The 18,883-nt window shown below is 46.6% G+C and overlaps 1 protein-coding gene across 4 annotated transcripts in view; it reads left to right on the top strand.

The window, feature by feature from the left end:
- Positions 1-6,873: 6,873 nt before the first annotated feature.
- The window catches only part of LOC147101635 (torsin-1A-like), a 29,700-nt gene continuing 17,690 nt past the window's right edge, over positions 6,874-18,883 (top strand). Inside the window, exons 1-3 of one of the 4 annotated variants that reach the window (XM_085965361.1) lie at positions 6,874-7,232; positions 15,519-15,784; positions 17,333-18,461. In XM_085965361.1, coding sequence (XP_085821487.1) covers positions 7,046-7,232; positions 15,519-15,784; positions 17,333-17,719 — 840 coding nt within the window. In that variant the 5' untranslated portion in view covers positions 6,874-7,045 and the 3' untranslated portion in view covers positions 17,720-18,461. The other 3 variants (XM_085965360.1, XM_085965359.1, XM_085965358.1) reach the window with 3 other exon arrangements.

Below are 18,883 nucleotides of genomic sequence, written 5' to 3' on the forward strand. Positions count from 1 at the left end.
CATCCCGGAATCTTAAGAATACACAGTGGGAAGTGGTACTGCCTGATGCCCTGCATTCCATTAGATCATTGCTTTCAATGGCTACTAATGTGACCCCCCATGAAAGGCTCTTTAACTATCCGCGGAGATCTACTACGGGATATTCGGTACCTTCATGGCTTACTATGCAGGGACCTGTGTTGCTTCGACGCCATGTTAGATTGTCAAAATATGATCCTTTAGTGGAGGAGGTGGAGCTGTTGGAGGCAAATTCCCAATATTCGATTCCAAGATGGGAAAGAAAGTACTGTTTCAATTAAAGACTTGGCTCCTTGTGGTGGCCAGCCCTCTTCCGAGGATACTAATAATAGTCATGATTCAGATAATGTGGATGTTGTTATAGATACTACGAATGTTTCCAATCCTATTGCAGATAATTATACTTCTATTAGTCAGCCTTTGAGGGATGTTCATGACTGTCCTAGTTTACTTCCTGATGGGATTTCCAATCCGGAAACCGTTGATAATCAGGATATGGATAGCCTTCCTGCAGAAGATACTTCGGTGCCTCCGGGTGTGGGAGGGCAAGGAATTTCACCAAGGTTAAGGAGGTCGACACGAACAAGATATCCGGTCGACCGATTGAAAATGGACTTTTAAATTGATAGTAATGTTTTAAAGTTGTTGAAATATTATATTTGTATTTTAGTTGTAAATAAATTAATTATAAATTGTAAAGGTTATTTAGGTTGGAGCATGTTTTAAAAGGAGGGGTGAATGTGGTGATTATTTCCTATGTTTAATAAGAAGTATTGTGAATGGGGTGGTTGTTCTCTGTATTAGTAAGAAGTATTGTAATTGGTTGGTTGTTTCTACCTTGAGATATATGTTGTAAACTCATTGGTAGTGGATGTCAGGTGATTTGTGGTGGCCATCTTAAATTCAGTTCTCTAGTCATTGTTGGAGACTGGTGTTGAAAGATGTGCTACTGGGTTTTTAAAGTTAATAAAGCCTAGATTAGAAAGGCAAATCTATTCTTTATTTCAGGGATAGAAGTGACAAGCAGGGAAGTCATGTTAAACTTGTAGAGAACCTTGGTTAGACCACACTTTTATCAGCCGTGGCTCAGTGGGCAGCACTCTTGCTTCTGAGTCAGAAGGTTGTGGGTTCAAACCCCACTCCAGACACTTGAGCACAAAAATCTAGGCTGACACTCCCAGTGCAGTGCTGAGGGAGTGCTGCACTGGCAGAGGTGCCGTCTTTCGGATGAGATGTTAAACCGAGGCCCCGTCTGCTCTTTTCAGGTGGACATAAAAGATCCCACAGCACTATTCCGAAGAAGAGCAAGGGGAGTTCTCCCCGGTGTCCTGGGCCAATATTTATCCCTCAATCAACATCACTAAAAACAGATTATCTGGTCATGATCACATTGCTGTTTGTGGGAGCTTGCTGTGCACAAATTGGCTGCTGCATTTCCTACATTACAACAGTGACTACACTTCAAAAGTGTAACGTGCTTTGGGACGTCCTAAGGTCGTGAAAGACGCTATATAAATGCAAGGTCCTTTTTTATAATGGATTGCTACCTGATTCTCCACTTCCCCCCTCTCCCACCCACCCCCTTTCTTCTGCCTCCTGGAATTCTCTTTCAAAATCACTTTTTGCTGATACCAGCTTCCTTAAAACCAATATCTCCGTTCGCACTTTGTCTCTTCCTCTTCCTGCTCAGTGTCTACCTCACCACCTTCTGAAGCACGTGTGACATTCTGCTAGGAGCTGAGCGCTATGTAAGTGTGAATTGCATGTTTCAAGACCACTAATTATATTTTTACGACTGTAATTACTGCTATTGGATGTGGACATGTGCCTTTTTCTAAAAATTTGATCTTTGAATATGGGCGTCGCTGGCAAGGCCAAACTTAATTGTCCATCCCCAGTTTCCCTGAGAAGGTGGTGGTGAACCTACTTGAACCGTTGTAGTTCGATAGCAAAATACTGCAGATGCTGGAAATCCGTTCAGTCCGTAAGGGGACCCCGAGCTTCCGGTCGCCTGTCATTTTAATTCACCGCCCCATTCCCACTCGGACCTCACCGTCCTCGGCCTCTTGCATTGTTCCACATAAGCTCAGCGTAAACTCGAGGAACAGCACCTCATCTTCTGATTAGGCACTTTACAGCCTTCTGGACTCAATATCGAGTTCAACAATTTCAGATCATAACCTCGGCCCATATTACATTTTTACTTATATATTTTATCCACACCTTTGTTTTTGCCTTCCCCCCTGTCCACACCCCCCCCCCCTTTTTTCCTCTCTCCCACATGGCAGCTGTGCCCCATTCTGCCAGCGCATTTCACACCTAATCTAGAGCCGTCTTTTGTCTCCACTAGTCCTATCACCATCTCGTCTCGTTTTGAATACCTCTTAATGTCTCTTCTCTTTCGTTCTCTCCCAGCCTGACCTCTTAATCTATTTCATTCCCTGTGCCTCTTTAGTCTTGATAAAGGGTTTTGACCCGAAACGTTGACTCTATTTCTCTCCACGGATGTTGCCTGGCCTGCTGAGTTTTTCCAGCATTTTCTGTTGTTATTTTGAACCGTTGTAGTTCTTGTGCTGACTGTTCTTCATGCAGCAATTGCCAATTAAAAGTCAGCCATGTGCCCCCTTTTTAAAGGGGCACAAACAATAAAGACTGTAACTTAAAACAAGTGAAAAGGAACCTTAACAAATCAAATTAAAATTCCATTTCCAGTGGAGATGATGCACTCCAGTCCCTCTGGTGCCTCGTTCTTGTGCTGATGGTGCTCCTACAATGGTGTGAAGTAGAGAATTCCAGGATATTGACCCAGCCACGATGAAGGAGCGGTGATATATATTCAAGTCGGGATGGTGTGTGACTTGGAGGGGAACTTGGAGGTGGTGGCGTTCCCGTGCGCCTGCTGCCCTTGTCCTTCTCGGTGGTAGAGGTCGCGGGTTTGGGAGGTGCTGCAGTGCATCTTGTAGACGGTGCACACTGCAGCCACGGTACGCCAGTAGTGGAGGGAGTGAATGTTTAAGCTAGTGGAGGAAGTGCCGATCATGTGGACTGCTTTGTCCTGGATGGTATCGAGCGTCTTTAGTGTTGTTGCAGCTCCACTCATCCAGTAGCAGTGCTGATGTTCCAGGATTGGCCTGGAGTCTCCAGGAATTGAAGATTAATCTGCTGGACATCCGTGACCTCGACTGCCTAGAATGACAAGAACAGCGGGAGCACGAGAACACCACCACCTCTAAGTCACACAGCATTCTGGGAGAAAAACCATCGAGGCATGAAAATAAATAATTTTTTGTCATTTGCTTTGAACACCTTTGCTTATTGGTTATTACATAGGATTACACAGCATATTTGGCCCAACCAGCCCATGCTGGCGTTTATGCTCCACTCGAGCCTCCTCCCATCTTCCCTCATCTAAATCTATCAGCATAACCCTCTATTCCCTTCTCCCTCATATGCTTGTCTAGCCTCCCCTTAAATACGTCTATATTATTTGCTTCAACCACTCCCTGTGGTAGCGAGTTCCACGTTCTCACTACTCTCTGGGTAAAGAAGTTTCTTCTGAATTCCCTATTGGATTTCTTGGTGACTATCTTATATTGATGGCCTCTAGTTATGCTCTTCCCCACAAGTGGAAACATTCTCTCTCTATCCACTCTATCAAAACCTTTCATAATTTTAAAGACCTCTATTAGGTCACCCCTCAGCCTTTTTTCAAGAGAAAAGAGATCCAGCCTGTTCATCCTTTTCCTGATATGTATACCCTCGCATTTCTGGTATCATCCTTGTAAATCTTCTCTGCACCCTCTCCAGTGCCTCTATATCCTTTTTATAATATGGCGACCAGAAATGTACGCAGTACTCTTAAGTGTGGTCTAACCAAGGTTCGATACAGGTTTAGCATAACTTCCCTACTTTTCAGTTCTATCCCTCTAGAAATAAACCCTAGTGCTTGGTTTACTTTTTTTATGGCCTTGTTAAGTCGCAACTTTTAGTGATTTATATATTTGTACTCCTAGATCCCTTTGTTCCTCCACCCCACCTAGACTCACACCCTCCAAGTGATAAGAATTTCTACCCAAAATTCACAAAAATATGCCCGGAATTCAGAAATTTGAATGACGACCAAAAACTCCCATACCTACTAGGGGAAGAGAGAAATTGTGTAACCTTAGCGGCACACTATGTTACAGCTTGCCATAAACAAAGGGATAACCACTAAATATAAGAAAAGAGTATATACAAATTATATGAATGTATATTTATACACTCAGGGATATATCTGTTTATACACTGTATGGATAGATCTGTATTTATGTGTTCAACCATGAATGTTTTTCGATGCTTTGGCAACATAAGATGTACCTTGTCATGCCAATAAAGCGATTTGAATTGAATTGAATTGAATTGATAAGTGACCTCCCTATTCTTCCTACCAAAATTTTACACCTCACATTTATTTGTGTTGAACTTCATTTGCTAATTATATGCCCATTCTGCAAGTTTATTAATGTCCTCCTGTAATTTGTCGCAGTCCTCCTCAATATTGACTATCCCCCCTAATTTGGTGTCATCTGCAAATTTAGAAATTGTGTTTTTGATTCCAAAGTCTAAATGGTTAATGTAAATTGTGAACAGCAGTGGTCCCAGCACTGATCCTTGTGGAACACCACATCCCACCTTCTGCCACTGTGAATAGCTACCCTTTACTCCCACTCTCTGCTTTCTGTCCTGAAGCCAGCCAGCAATCCATTCTGCTACTTGTCCCCTGACTCCGCATTCTCTGACTTTGTTCATCAGTCTATTATGGGGTACATTATCGAAAATATTGGCGACGGGGGAAACAGGTTGGCCTGAGAGTCAAGAATCAACCAATACGGTAACGAGGAGTCTATTTGATTCCCAATTGGCCATGGGAAGGCATTGCCCCGCGTGGATAGACGCATTAGCGACCGATGGCGAGAGTGTTGGGGTGGGGGGGGGGTGGTTTGCAAGGAAGTCATCTGAGAACGGTAGTGTAGTGGTTATGTTACTGGACTAGTAATCCAGAGGCCTGGACTAATGATCTGGAGACATGAGTTCAAATCCCACCACAGCAGCTGGGGAATTTAAATTCAGTTAATTAAATAAATCTGGAATAAAAAGTAATGGTGACCATGAAACTACCGAATTATCGTAATAACCCATCTGGTTCACTCAAGTCCTTTACGAAAGGAAATCTGCTGTCCTTACCTGGTCTGGCCTATATGTGACTCCAAACCCACAGCAATGTGGTTGACTCTTAACTGCCCTCTGAAATGGCTGAGCAAGTCACTCCATTGTACCAAACTGCTACAACATGGCACACAAACTCCAGTGGTTGAAGAAGGCGGCTCACCACCACCTTGTCAACAACAACAACTTGTATTTATATAGCACCTTTAATGTAGTAAAACGTCCCAAGGTGCTTCACAGGAGTATTAGAAGACAAAAAATTTGACACCGAGCCGCATCAGGAGAAATTAGGGCAGGTGACGAATAGCTAGGTTTTAAGGAGCGTCTTAAAGGAGGAAAGAGAAGCGGAAAGGTTTCGGCAGGGAATTCCAGAGCTTAGGCCTTGGCAGCTGAAGGCACGGTGGTGGAGCGATCATAATCAGGAATGGTCAAGGGGACAATTAGGGATGGACAATAAATGCTGACCTTGCCAGCAACGCCCAAATCCCAGGCGTACAAAAACAACTTGTCTTTAAGAAAGAAAGACTTGCATTTATATAGTGTCTTTCACGACCACCGGACATCTCAAAGTGCTTTACAACCAATAAAGTACTTTTGAAGGGACGACCAGAGGTCGTCCCATCCTCTGTCGTCGAATTACAGTATGCAGACGACGCTTGCGTCTGCGCACACTCGGAGGTTGAACTCCAAACCATCATTAACACCTTCACCGAAGCGTACGAGAGCATAGGCCTTACACTAAACATCCGTAAGACAAAGGTCCTCTACCAACCTGCCCCCGCCACACAGTACTGCCCCCCAATTATCAAAATCCATGACAAGGCCTTGGACAATGTGGACCACTTTCCATACCTTGGGAGCCTACTGTCAACAAGGGCAGACATCGATGGCGAAGTCCAACACCGCCTTCAGTGTGCCAGTGCAGCCTTCGGTCGCCTGAGGAAGAGAGTGTTTGAAGACCAGGACCTCAAACCCAGCACTAAGCTCATGGTCTACAGGGCAGCAGTGATACCCGCCCTGCTGTATGCCTCAGAGACATGGACCATGTACAGCAGGCAGCTCAAAGCATTGGAGAGGTATCACCAACACTGCCTCCGCAAGATCCTGCAAATCCATTGGCAGGATAGGCGCACCAATGTCAGTGTTCTCGCTCAGGCCAACATCCCCAGCATCGAAACTTTGACCACGCTCGATCAGATCCAATGGACGGGTCACATCGTCCGCATGCCCGATACAAGACTCCAGTGCAGTGCTGAGGGAGCGCTGCACTGTCGGAGGTGCTGTCTTTGGGATGAGACGTTAAACCGAGGCCCCGTCTGCCCTCTCAGGCGGATGTAAAAGATCCCGTGGCCCTATCCCAGGGTCAGGACCAGGTACAGGGTCAAGGGTCAGGAGCGTGGGAGTTCTCCCCGGTGTACTGGGGCCAATATTTATCCCTCAATCAACATCACTAAAAACAGATTATCTAGTCATTATCACATTGCTGTTTGTGGGAGCTTGCTGTGTGCAATTGGCTGCCGCATTTCCAAAATTACAACAGTGACCACACTTCAAAAATTACTTCATTGGCTGTAAAGCGCTTTGAGACGTCCTGAGGCTATATAAATGCAACTCTTTCTTTCCAGCCAGGCATGGACAGGTACATGGAGAAGCTCCCTCTCCAGCATGAGCGGTCGGCCCCGCCCCCTAATTGTATATGCAGATTTTTAAATGCTGACCCCGCCCCCTTGGTGCGCGCGGCCGCTGCAGGCCAATGAGCGGGGCTGCAGGCCAATGAGCGGGGTGGAGGGAGTGAGTGAGTGTGGGGTGCGGCTGGTGGATGGAGATTGTCCGCTGCCTCCTGTTCGGCGTGGCCGTGCTCCTCGGGCCGGGCCCGCTGCCGGCGGCGGCGCTGGAGCCCTTTAGCACTTTCTTTGCTGCTGGAGCGGCCGGAGCGGCCTATTATTATTTCAACTGTCGTTTCCAGGAATGCTGCACCAAGGACTGGATACCGCTGAATGTGACAGGTACAAGGCAGGAGTCAGGACTAGGTACAGGGCAGGGGTCAGGACTAGGTACAGGGCAGGGGTCAGGACTAGGTACAGGGTCATCAGGGGTCAGGAACCAGATACAGGGGCAGGGGTCAGGGACCAGGTACAGGGGTCAGGAACTAGGGGCAGGGGTCAGGACCAGGGACAAGGTCAGGGTCAGGGACCAGGCACAGGGGCAGGGATCCAGGCGCAGGGGTCGGGGACCAGGGGCAGGGGTCGGGGGTCAGGGACCAGGCGCAGGGGTCAGGGACAGGGGGCAGGGGGCAGGGGTCAGGGACAGGGGGCAGGGGTCAGGGACCAGGCACAGGGTCAGGGACCAGGTACAGGATCACTTGTCTGGGTCAGGACAAGAAACGGTTCAGGGTCAGAGTTAGGTTCAAGGGCTGGGTCCAGGTAGGCTGCACACAGCTGTAAGCTCTGCCCTGACTTTGTTCAGGAGTGTTGTCAGTATTTAATATTCCATAAGACTGGTTGTTTTTTGGTGGGTTTCAGTTCAGTCATCCTTGGAAAATCCCCATGTAATGTTTCAGATAACATTTGTAAAAGGTACATTTTAAACCAAAAGTTTTAAAAACTTTATTTTTCAATCCTTTCTTCCCATTTTCTCTCCTATTTATGGTACACTCTTTTTTCCCACTAATACTTATACTGCACACATTTTAATTTTTCTTATATTTAAAGTTTAAGTGATCTTGCTGATTTTTTTTGCTGACCTTTTTCCACCTGCAAACCCCCCCCCCCCCCCCCCCCCAACAGACATTCTGTCCCTCATTTACTTTCAAACTGGACCAAGTTGTCGGCACCTGAAGTGAGAGTGGATTCACTGCAAGCATTTAAAAGGGAGCTGGACGAGGTCCAGAGAGTGTCCGTTGTAACTGCATATAGAAACATAGAAGATAGGAGCAGGAGTAGGCCATTCGGTCTCTCGAGCCTGCTCTGCCATTCAATGCGATCATGGCTGATCATCCAAAATCAGTACCCTGTCCCTGCTTTCTCCCCATATCCCTTGATCCCCTTAGCCTTAAGAAATATATCTAACTCCTTCTTGAATATATTTAATGAATTGGCCTCTACTGCCTTCTGTAGTAGAGAATTCCACAGGTTCACCACTCTCTGGGTTAAGAAATTCCTCCTCATTTCTGTCCTAAATGGCCTACCCCTTATCCTTGGACTGTGACCCCTGGTTCTGGACTCCCTGACCATTGGGAACAGCCTTCCTGCATCTAGTCTGTCCAGTCCTGTCAGAATTTTATAAGTTTCAATGAGATCCCCTCTCATTCTTCTAAACTCCAGCGAGTACAAGCCCAATCGTCCCAATCTCTCCTTATACATCATTCCTGCCATCCCAGGTATCAGCCTGGTGAATCTTCGCTGAACTCCCTCCATGGCGAGAACATCCTTCCTCAGATAAGGCGACCAAAACTGCACACAATACTCAAGATGTGGTCTCACCAAGGCCCTGTACAACTGCAGCAAGACATCCTTGTTCCTGTACTCAAACCCTCTCGCTACGAAGGCCAACATACCATTTGCCGCCTTAACCGCCTGCTGCACCTGCATGCTTACCTTCAGCGACTGGTGCACAAGGACACCCAGGTCTCGTTGCACTTCCCCTTCTCCCAATCTGTTGCCATTCAGATAATAATCTGCCTTCCTGTTTTTGACACCAAAGTGGATAACCTCACATTTATCCACGTTATATTGCATCTGCCATGCTTCTGCCCAATCACCCAACCTGTCCAAATCATCCTGGAGTTTCTCGGCATGCTCCTCACAGCACACACGCCCACCCAGCTTTGTGTCGTCTGCAAATTTGGAGATATTACATCTAGTTCCCTTGTCTAGATCATTAATATATATTGTGAATAGCTGGGGTCCCAGGACCGATCCCTGCGCTACCCCACTAGTCACTGCCTGCCACTCGGAAAAAGACCCGTTTATTCCAACTCTTTGCTTTCTGTCCGCCAACCAGTTCTCTATCCAAGTCAATACCTTGTATTGGGGGATGTGTCACCCAGTCCCCGAGGTCTCCTCGAACTTGTTTGAACACCTTTTGGGGTCGGAGAAGAATTTCCCAATGTATTTTTCCTAAATGATCTAAAAGTTTTTTTTTTTTTTGCTTCTCCCAGGAGATTGCTGGTCTGGTGGGGGACGGGGAATGATGGCATGTAGAGGTTACACACTGACAGTATAGGACAGGCTTGATGGACCAGCTGCTCTTTATCTGATCTGTGTCGTATGTGCAAAGCACCTTGAGCACTTAACAAGGTACAGCAGCAAAAATGAGATGATCAGAACTGTTTGCCCCCTTCAAGGAAGGGGGGGGGGGGGGGGCGGATGGAGAAATAAACATTTCTTGTGCAGGTGTTTTGTTTATTCATTCATGGGACATGAGTGTCATGGGCAAGGCCAGCATTTATTACCCATCCCTCATTGCCCTTGAGAAGGTGGTGGTGAGCCGCCTACTTGAACCGCTGCAGTCCGTGTAGTGAAGGTTTCTTTGTAGCAGTTTGGTATAAAAAAAATTCTAGGCCACTTCAGGGGGCAGTTAAGCACGGCAGATTCCCTAAAGGGCATTAGTGAATCAGATGGGTTTTTACAACAATTCGGTAGTTACATGGTCACCGTTACCGATACTGGCTTTTTAATTCCAGATTTATTTAATTAACTGAATTTAAATTCCCCGGCTGTCGTGGTGGGATTTGAACTCATGTCTCCGGATCCTTAGTCCAGGCCTCGGGATTACTAGTCTGGTAACATAAAATGAAAGACCTTGTAACTCGTGCACAGCACAGATGCAAGTAATTTATTATAGCAAAATACTGCGGATGCTGGAAATCTGAAATAACAACAGAAAATGCTGGAAACACTCAGCAGGCCAGGCAGCATCCGTGGAGAGAGAAACAGAGTTAACGTTTCAGGTTCTGATGAAGGGTCCCAGACCAGAAACATTAGCTCTGTTTCTCTCTCCACGGATGCTGCCTGGCCTGCTGAGTATTTCCAGCATTTTCTGTTGTTATTGCAAGTAATTTATGTTGATTAAAGGATATGCTGATAGGGTGAGATGAAGTAGGGTGGGAGGAGGCTCATGTGGAGCGTGAACACCGGCAGAGACCTGTGGGGCCAAATGGCCTGTTTCTGTGCTATACTTTCGATGTAACTCGAAGATTGTGTCACAAGTGGTTTCTTTTCTATAATCTGAAATGGGCTTTCATTACGGTGCATCTCCTTCTGACTTCTAGTGGTGTTTGTTTGGCATCTTGTGTTGAGGAAGGGGCAGCTGGCCCTTTGATATTAGTCCGGTTGTTTTTCACTAGGATAATTAAATCCTTCCTTTGCAGCGGGGAGCTCCCAGATTGGGCAGAATGGAGATCTAGGAAAGTTGAGCAGGGGAATGAAAGAGGGAGGGACAGACTAATGGAGCACCCTGAGTGGGGGTAAGTCAATTGATGGGTTAGCAAAAGAAAAGAAAGACTTGCATTTCCATAGCGCCTTTCACGACCACCAGACGTCTCAAAGCGCTTTACAGCCAATGAAGTACTTTTTTGAAGTGGAGTCACTGTTGTAATGTAGTAAACACGGCAGCCAATTTGCGCACAGCAAACTCCCACAAACAGCAACGTGATAAAGACCAGATAATCTGTTTTTGTTACGCAGGAGAGGACCGTGTGATAATGAGTTGTGAACTAGTTCCCACAGTTACAGATACAATCCATGGAGAGCAGCCCAGTGCTGTCATGTCTATCTGCGCTATAGATAAGAGGATGTACACTTGGCGACTGTGGTGTATGGAAAGGGTAGCCTCGGCCCCATTTACCCGAGCACTGTTGGTATGAATGGGTTTACTCCTGTTGCAACGAGCATATTGTTTCTGTAGATCCCACATCAGCTAATTGTTACATGGTGCTTGCAATGAACTGTCCTCTGTAGACCTTACTTCCTGTTTTTCTCATACTTTTACGGCACTTCTATTATAAATTTCTGTGTGCACATTCTAATGCCTGTGTAAGCTTATTATGTTATAGCTGCACTCTCCAACCTGTGGTAGTGTTATAGTGCCTTTTTCTGTGTCCAAGCCCCTACTTTCCCCAAGTTGACGTAAGTTGTGCTGGTTAATTAAACTATAAAGGATATAAAATCAAAGTTATTGTGTAAAAATAAGGACAGAATGTACGACTTTTTGAAAGTGTCAGCCGTGACTCTGTGGGCATCGCTCTCACCTCTGAGTCAGACAGTCGTGGGTTCGAGTCCCACTCCAGAGGCACAAGCACAGAAATCTCGGCTGTCACTCCAGCGCAGCACTGAGGGAACACAGCACTGTCGGAGGTGCCGTCTTTCAGATGAGACATTAAGCCGAGGCCCCGTCTGCTCTCTCAAGGGGACATAAAAGAGCCCATGGCACTATTTCGAAGAAGAGCAGGGGGAGTTCTCCCCGGTGTCCTGGCCAATATTTATCCCTCAACCAACATCGCTAAAAAAAACGGATTATCTGGTCATTATCACATTGCTGTTTGTGGGAGCTTGCTGTGCGCTAATTGGCTGCCGCGTTTCCAACATTACAACAGTGACTACACTTTTAAAAAGTACTTCATTGGGTGTAAAGTGCTTTGAGACGTCCAATGGTCATGAAAGGCGCTATAGAAATACAAGTGAGACCACACCTTGAGTATTGTGTGCAGTTTTGGTCGCCTTATCTGAGGAAGGATGTTCTTGCCATGGAGGGAGTGCAACGAAGATTCACCAGGCTGATACCTGGGATGGCAGGAATGTCGTATGAAGAGAGATTGGGTCGATTAGGCTTATATTCGCTGGCGTTTAGAAGAATGAGAGGGGATCTCATTGAAACTTATAAAATTCTAACAGGACTGGACAGACTAGATGCAGGAAGGATGTTCCCGATGGCGATGGAGTCCAGAACCAGGGGTCACAGTCTGAGGATAAGGGGTAAGCCATTTAGGACAGAGATGAGGAGGAATTTCTTCACCCAGAGAGTGAGTGGTGAACCTGTGGAATTCTCTACCACAGAAGGCAGTTGAGGCCAATTCATTAAATATATTCAAGAAGGAGTTAGATATATTTCTTAAGGCTAAAGGGATTAAGGGATATGGGGAGAAAGCAGGGACAGGGTACTGAATTTGGATGATCAGCCATGATCTCATTGAGTGGCAGAACAGGCTCGAGGGGCCGAATGGCCTACTCCTGCTCCTATCTATGTTTCTAAGTCTTTTTTTAAAAATGAACACTAAATTGACTCCTTGCGTGCAACTCCATGAGAGATTAACTTAACATATGTTTAAAATAATTAGTTTCACTTCCCTGCATTTTGACTGCATGCAATAGTTTCAGTTTCGGGCGGTTTTTTAGTCTGCTTATTTTTTGGAGCGTACATAAAGGCACCAAGCAAACAATCTAGAAACGAGCTTTTCACGCGGGTATATTAAACAAGCACTTCCTTGTACTACGCAACCCCACTTCCTTTTGCAGTCACTCGGGAGAAATACACTTCCCCAAGTCGCTTACAGCTGCACTTTCAAACTCCAAACTCGCCTTCGGCCCTCCCTTTTCCACAATATTTCTGCAAGGCCGGAGACGCGGAGACCCTGCTGTTAAGCTAGGCAGGGCCCCATTTAAATAATTCTGTGCAGACTCCAGGCCAGATTGATGGGCTGACCGGCGGGCGGGCGTGAGTGGAAATTTAGCGGCAGGAGGCCGCTGCCGAGGACCCCATGGGAACGGTCCCCTTCAGTCAGTGAGAAGCCTCAGGGCGTGGGGTGCGGGGAAGGAGAGGAAGGGTCCAGGCCATCATGATTTTGGGGGGTGGGGGGAGGAGGAGGATCCAGGCTGTGATTTGTGGGGAGGAGGAGGATCCAGGCTGTGATTTGTGGTGGGGGGGGGCGGGGGGAGGATCCAGGCTGAGATTTGGGGGAGGGGGGAGGATCCAGGCTGAGATTTGGGGTGGTGGGGGGGCGGAGGGGGATCCAGGCTGTGATTTGTGGGGGGCGATCTGTGGTTGGGAGCCTGCCGATGGCAGCGATCGGGGAGGTCGAAGCCTTTCCTTGTGGGTGGGGTGCAACGTTCCCCCTAAGCTGCGCGACCGCTCAGCCCGGGACCGGTTTTCTTAATGTTAAATTTCACGCATGCGGGAAACTGTGAATGGGCAGCGCAGGCCCTTAAAGGGCCGCCCACCCCAAAAAAATTAGGGGAACATTGGTGGGGTGTAGCGGAGAGGAAGAATTGAGGCCAGGGCGGCTGATGTGGCACTGGGCTTCAGGATGTTCATTCACTCCGACGCACGCCTGCGTAGCGCTGTAATGCAGTGAATCTGTCGACGGTGGAATGCTAAAGCTCCTGTTTAGCAGCTGGGTGGAGGGGGGGAGGTTTTTCTAGCTCCGTCATTCCAGAGTTTTTTTAGGCCATTGAACAGAAGATCGAACGGCCTTCTCCATAACAGTGCACACTTTCGAAATCCGGCCACAACTCATTCCGCATCATTGGGCCAGATCTTGCTGGAGCAGCACATCGGAGTTAGTTCAACTTTGTTCAGCATCCTTCGGCTGGAAATTTTGAATGCGCCGTCACTTGCTGGAAGTGCGAGCTGATAACAGCGCAGCGAGGGCGACGGAGCACTTGGGACCTTGGTGAACGACGGGACCAGCGGCCTGTCTCCTTAACCAATAAGATTTAAAGATTGAGGGGAAAAAAAACTAGAGGAAGGACTGCGAAGGAGGGTGAATTTGAGTTAGATCAGGTGTAGAAAGAGAAATAAAGAGAAGGAAAGAAAGATTGGATTGAGAGAGAAAAAAGGGACAGAAAGGAAAAGTAAGAACAAAAAAGTAAAAATTTTATATTGACTTTTTTTTAAAATCTCTAACGGCAATTTATTACCTGCAGGAATGAGATGGAACAATTGAAACTGTTCACTTTCTGGGCCAGAGAGGTTGATTGGTATTGCATTAACAATTATTACAACGTTATAAGGGTACTTATGCTCTTAATTAGCAGACTTGACTTTCTGCGGTGCGTTAGAATGGGAGTTAGTTTCCAGGGTCTCTTACTGGTGTTTTGAGGATTGTATTCTGTGATTATGTCCATTTTTCTTCTTGTGAAAAACAGTTATTCGCCTTGATTGCCTCTTGCTGGGACATGCATTAGATCTCGGGTGACCAACTCTGATTGGATGTATTCCTGGAGGTGTCATCACGTGAACTCCTGCCTTCAACTGCCCCACCCCGCCCCCACGCTCCTGCCATTGGTCGCCCATACTTTCCCGCCATTGGTCGCCCAACACGCCCATACTTTCCCGCCATTGGTCGCCCAACACACCCATACTTTCCCGCCATTGGTTGCCCAACATGCCCTTCCCACAGCCAAAGGAAAAGCGAATAGCCTCTCCGTGAACCCATTGGATGATTCTTCACTCAGTCAAGTAGCCTTTTTCCCCCCCCCATGTATGATATTTTTTATGGTTAATAAATGAAAGTGTTTAAAAGAATTTTTTTTTAAACACAATTTTTATTGCCCTAATGATTTTTCTCCTGGGTGTTGCTTGCAGCAGTGTACTGGAGACTTCAGGCCAATCCTGGAGGGTTAGGCCAAGGGGAAATCTGTAACTTGTTCCATGGAACCCCAGCGTAAGCTCGAGGAACAGCACCTCATCTTCCAATTAGGCTCTTTGCAGCCTTCCGGACTCGATATTGAGTTCAGCAATTTCAGATCATAACCTCAGCCCCTATTATATTTTCACATTTTTTATCCGCACCTTTGTTTTGGCCCTTCCCCCTTTTTTTGTCTCCCATTCTGCCAGCGCATTTCACACCTAATCTAGAGCCGTCTTTGTCTCTTTACTAGTCCTATCGCCATCTCGTCTCATTTTTGAATACCTCTCAATGTCTCTTCACTTTTGTTCTCTCGTCCCATTTCCCAGCCCCCAAACTGGCCTTTTTAATCGGTTTCATTTCCTGTGCTTTTTCAGTCCTGACGAAGGGTTTTGACCTGAAACGTTGACTCTATTTCTCTCTCCACGGATGTTGCCGGGCCTGCTGAGTTTTTCCAGCGCTTTCTGTTGTTATTTCGGAATCTGTAACTTGCCCGCTGGATGTCCCAGAACAATTTCTCCAATGCTTTCTGTTTTTTTCCGCAAATACCCGATGGAATTCTGAGGCGCTGTCCCGTACACTGTTGTGATACCACCTAATACAGTTGCTTATATCAGTAGTGTCCTGCTTGTATAATTACCAGACTTTCTGTTCGATTTTAAAATAGGTTTAGAAACGGACTTGAAGAAGAATCTGTTTGGACAGCACATTGCAATCGATGTGATTCCGAAGGCAATTGAAGGTTTCTTGAGTAACTCTGAACCGACGAAGCCTCTCGCCTTATCTATACACGGCTGGACTGGTACTGGCAAAAACTTTGTCAGCAAAATAATAGCTAAAAGCCTTTATAAAGAGGGAGAGAACAGTAAACATGTTCATTTCTTTGTGGCTTCTTTGCACTTTCCCATTGCTCAACATACCAACCAGTACAAGGTAATTACCAGCCTCTTCCTCTTCTCTGTATTAGTAATGTGTCCCTTGTACAAGATTCAAGATTAGAACAAACACTCCCAGGGCAGGTACAGCACGGGTTAGATTAGAGTAAAGCTCCCTCTATACTGTCCCGTCAAACCCTCCCAGGGCAGGTACAGCACGGGTTAGATGCAGAGTAAAGCTCCCTCTACACTGCCCCATCAAACCTCGAATGTGTAATTTAATCCAGTCAGGCTGTAGACAGAGTACTGCATTAAAGTCATCCATTGGCTCAACAATGGATAGCACTTCAACACAGCACAGCACCATCACTTGGGCCGGGCTTTGAGTGATATCATGCATGTCATCGGCCTGGCGGCGGTGTCAATATTCGCTCTGTTTCAGTGTTTAATTCACTGTCTCTTCTTCCCCAGGCCTTGAAGTTCTGCTCTCCTCTCTCTCTGATGAGATTTCCGTTTGTCTCTTTTACCCTGTTCATAGAATAGAATCAGAATGGTTACAGCACTGCAAGAGGCCATTCAGCCTGTCGAGTCCGTGCTGGCTCCTTGCAAGAGCACTTCAACTAGTCCCACTCCCCTGCCCTTTCCCTGTAGCCCTGCAAATGCTTTTCCTTCAGGTACTTATCCAACTCCCTCTTGAAAGCCACGATTGAATCTGCCTCCGGCACCCTTTCAGGCAGTGCATTCCAGATCCTAACCACTCACTGCGTTAAAAAAAGCTTTTCCTCATGTCGCCTTTGGTTCTTCTGCCAATCACCTTAAATCTGTGTCCTCTGGTTCTCGACCCTTCCGCCAGTGGGAACAGTTTCTCTCTATTCTGTCTAGACCCCTCATGATTTTGAGCACCTCTATCAAATCTCCTCTCAACCTTCTCTGCCCTAAGGAGAACAACCCCAGCTGCTCCAGTCTATCCACGTAACTGAAGTCCCTCATCCCTTCTTGCATTTGATTGCATGTTTGCTAACGCTCGCTTTCACGCACCGCCGCATCTGTGTTTTTTTCTCAACAACTGCCTTCCAGCCTTAACAGCATGTTTAACAACTTTTAGATCTTAACCGCCACTCCCGTTTGCACTGGGTGTTGGAGGATGGCTGCAGCAGAGCCCCCGGGAGTGGAGGAGGTGTGGGCTGGTGCTTGTGGTGGGGATCCCCTTTTCGGTACACAGCCAGTGGGGTGGTCCGCGCTTCTTGGGTCTACCTGCCTTTCTTCCGCCACGTTCCCAGGCTAGGGGAGCCTTCTCCTCTTTGCCAGATCTTCCATGCTTCCCTCCCCCTCTGCTATTCCACTGTAGCCATTTACACCTCCTCTGGACGCAGCTTTTGTTTCTATACTTCTCCCATTACCACCCCCTTTTGCCTTGCTCCATCATTCCTTTTGTCTTTTAATCTCTCCTGCCTTCCACCCTATCACAGACCTCCCCCTTTGTTCGTTCCCTCCCCTACCCTTTTCCCTGCCTCTGTACTTGCTTAAAAGCTGTTAAATCTCTTAACTTTTCATGAGAACTGGAAGGTGTTATCATGAAATATTAAATCTGTTTCTTTCTCCGCAGATGCTGCCTGACCTGCTGAATGTTTTCCAGCATTTTCAGTTTTTATTTTGTACTATTCTGTGTGTTGGTTCCAGGCCAATAACATTGAACATTGCCAGGACACCTCTCTCTCTTTTGGGGGGGTTTCAAGGAAGTACATTCCCATTTTATGAAGCTATTGTATTGTGTGTATGCAGGCATGTTTACGTCTACATTCACAAGCACACTTTCATGAAAGTGCACATTGCCACGCATATCCTACGATGCTGCCGCATGAGGCTTGCGGGAGAAACACATTTACACATCCGGGCTTCTTGGCATAAGTGTGCTTGCACTGCGAGACTGAAGCAGTTGTTTGGTCTTGGGTTCAGGGAAGGGGTAGGGGCGGTGGTGATTATTTGGGCCTAGGGAGAAGGCAGAGTGTCTATTGACACCACTGTTGTCGGCCACTGAGTTGGAGGTGGGGCAGAACATAATGGCAGGACTCACAGCAAACAGTCTATCTTGCAGCCAACAGAGTCTTGTTTAAACAGCGCACTGCAGCAAACAGTCTACAGAGTCTATTTTTTTTAATTTTTTTTAATATAAAAAGAGTCCCTACAAACTACAGCAAACGGAACCCGTGACCGAAAACTGCAGACCAATAAAATCAGGGTGATTTCTCCAACAACATGCAGTGAGTGCAGGATAGTTACAGGATACAAAATCTGCATAAAATCAATCCCAGTCACTTACAGCAGCACGTGATTGGCGGGGGAATTACCCAGTCGTTTTCCATTCTGGCCGGGAATGGTGGTGTCACTATCTGCTGCCACATACTGGTGGCTGTGTTGGTTGGCGACGGTGCCCATTCTGGGCAGTGGTTTTATTTATCCCTGCATAAATATTAAGTTGAACTATCCAGGATATTAAAAGTGCATTCCCATAAATTAATTCAATCAGCGCAAACAAATATTTGCACCTGCAAATGTGAATAATTTGTCTCTATTGTAAATAATAGAGATGTCTGCAAGAACCTTAAAAGGGAATAGTGCCAGAGTTAGAACCACCAGGAATAGTGCTGTCAATTGAATTGATGATTTAAAAAAAAAAAATTTTTAAAAAGGGGCTTGGCGTGCATTCAAACACTCTTTAATATTTTTTTCCTCAATTAATTCAGCAACAGTTGCAGCAGTGGATTAAGGGGAATATTAGCGCATGTGAGCGATCCTTGTTTGTTTTTGACGAAATGGACAAAATGCACCCAGGACTCATTGATTCCATTAAACCGTTCTTGGATTGCTACAGCCACCTCGATGGAGTGAGTTATCGAAAGGCCATATTCATCTTCCTGAGGTAAATATGAGCTGGTTTTGGGGTCTGTTGCACCTGTGAGGTGTGTGCCTTTTTTTTTCTCTCGTGTCTGAGTGGGCAGGCCAGGCAGCCTGCTCCTGAATTCTGAGATAGATAGATTGATTTATGGACTCTAGGGGAAGCAAGGGATATGGGGATAGAGCAGGAAAGTGGAGTTGAGGTGGAAGATCAGCCATGATCTTACTGAATGGTAGAGCAGGCTCGAGGGGCAGTACGGCC

This window comes from Somniosus microcephalus, chromosome 23 (genome assembly GCF_052327205.1).
Source record: "Somniosus microcephalus isolate GS21.2 chromosome 23, FLI_Smic_1.0, whole genome shotgun sequence".
NCBI lineage: Eukaryota > Metazoa > Chordata > Chondrichthyes > Squaliformes > Somniosidae > Somniosus > Somniosus microcephalus.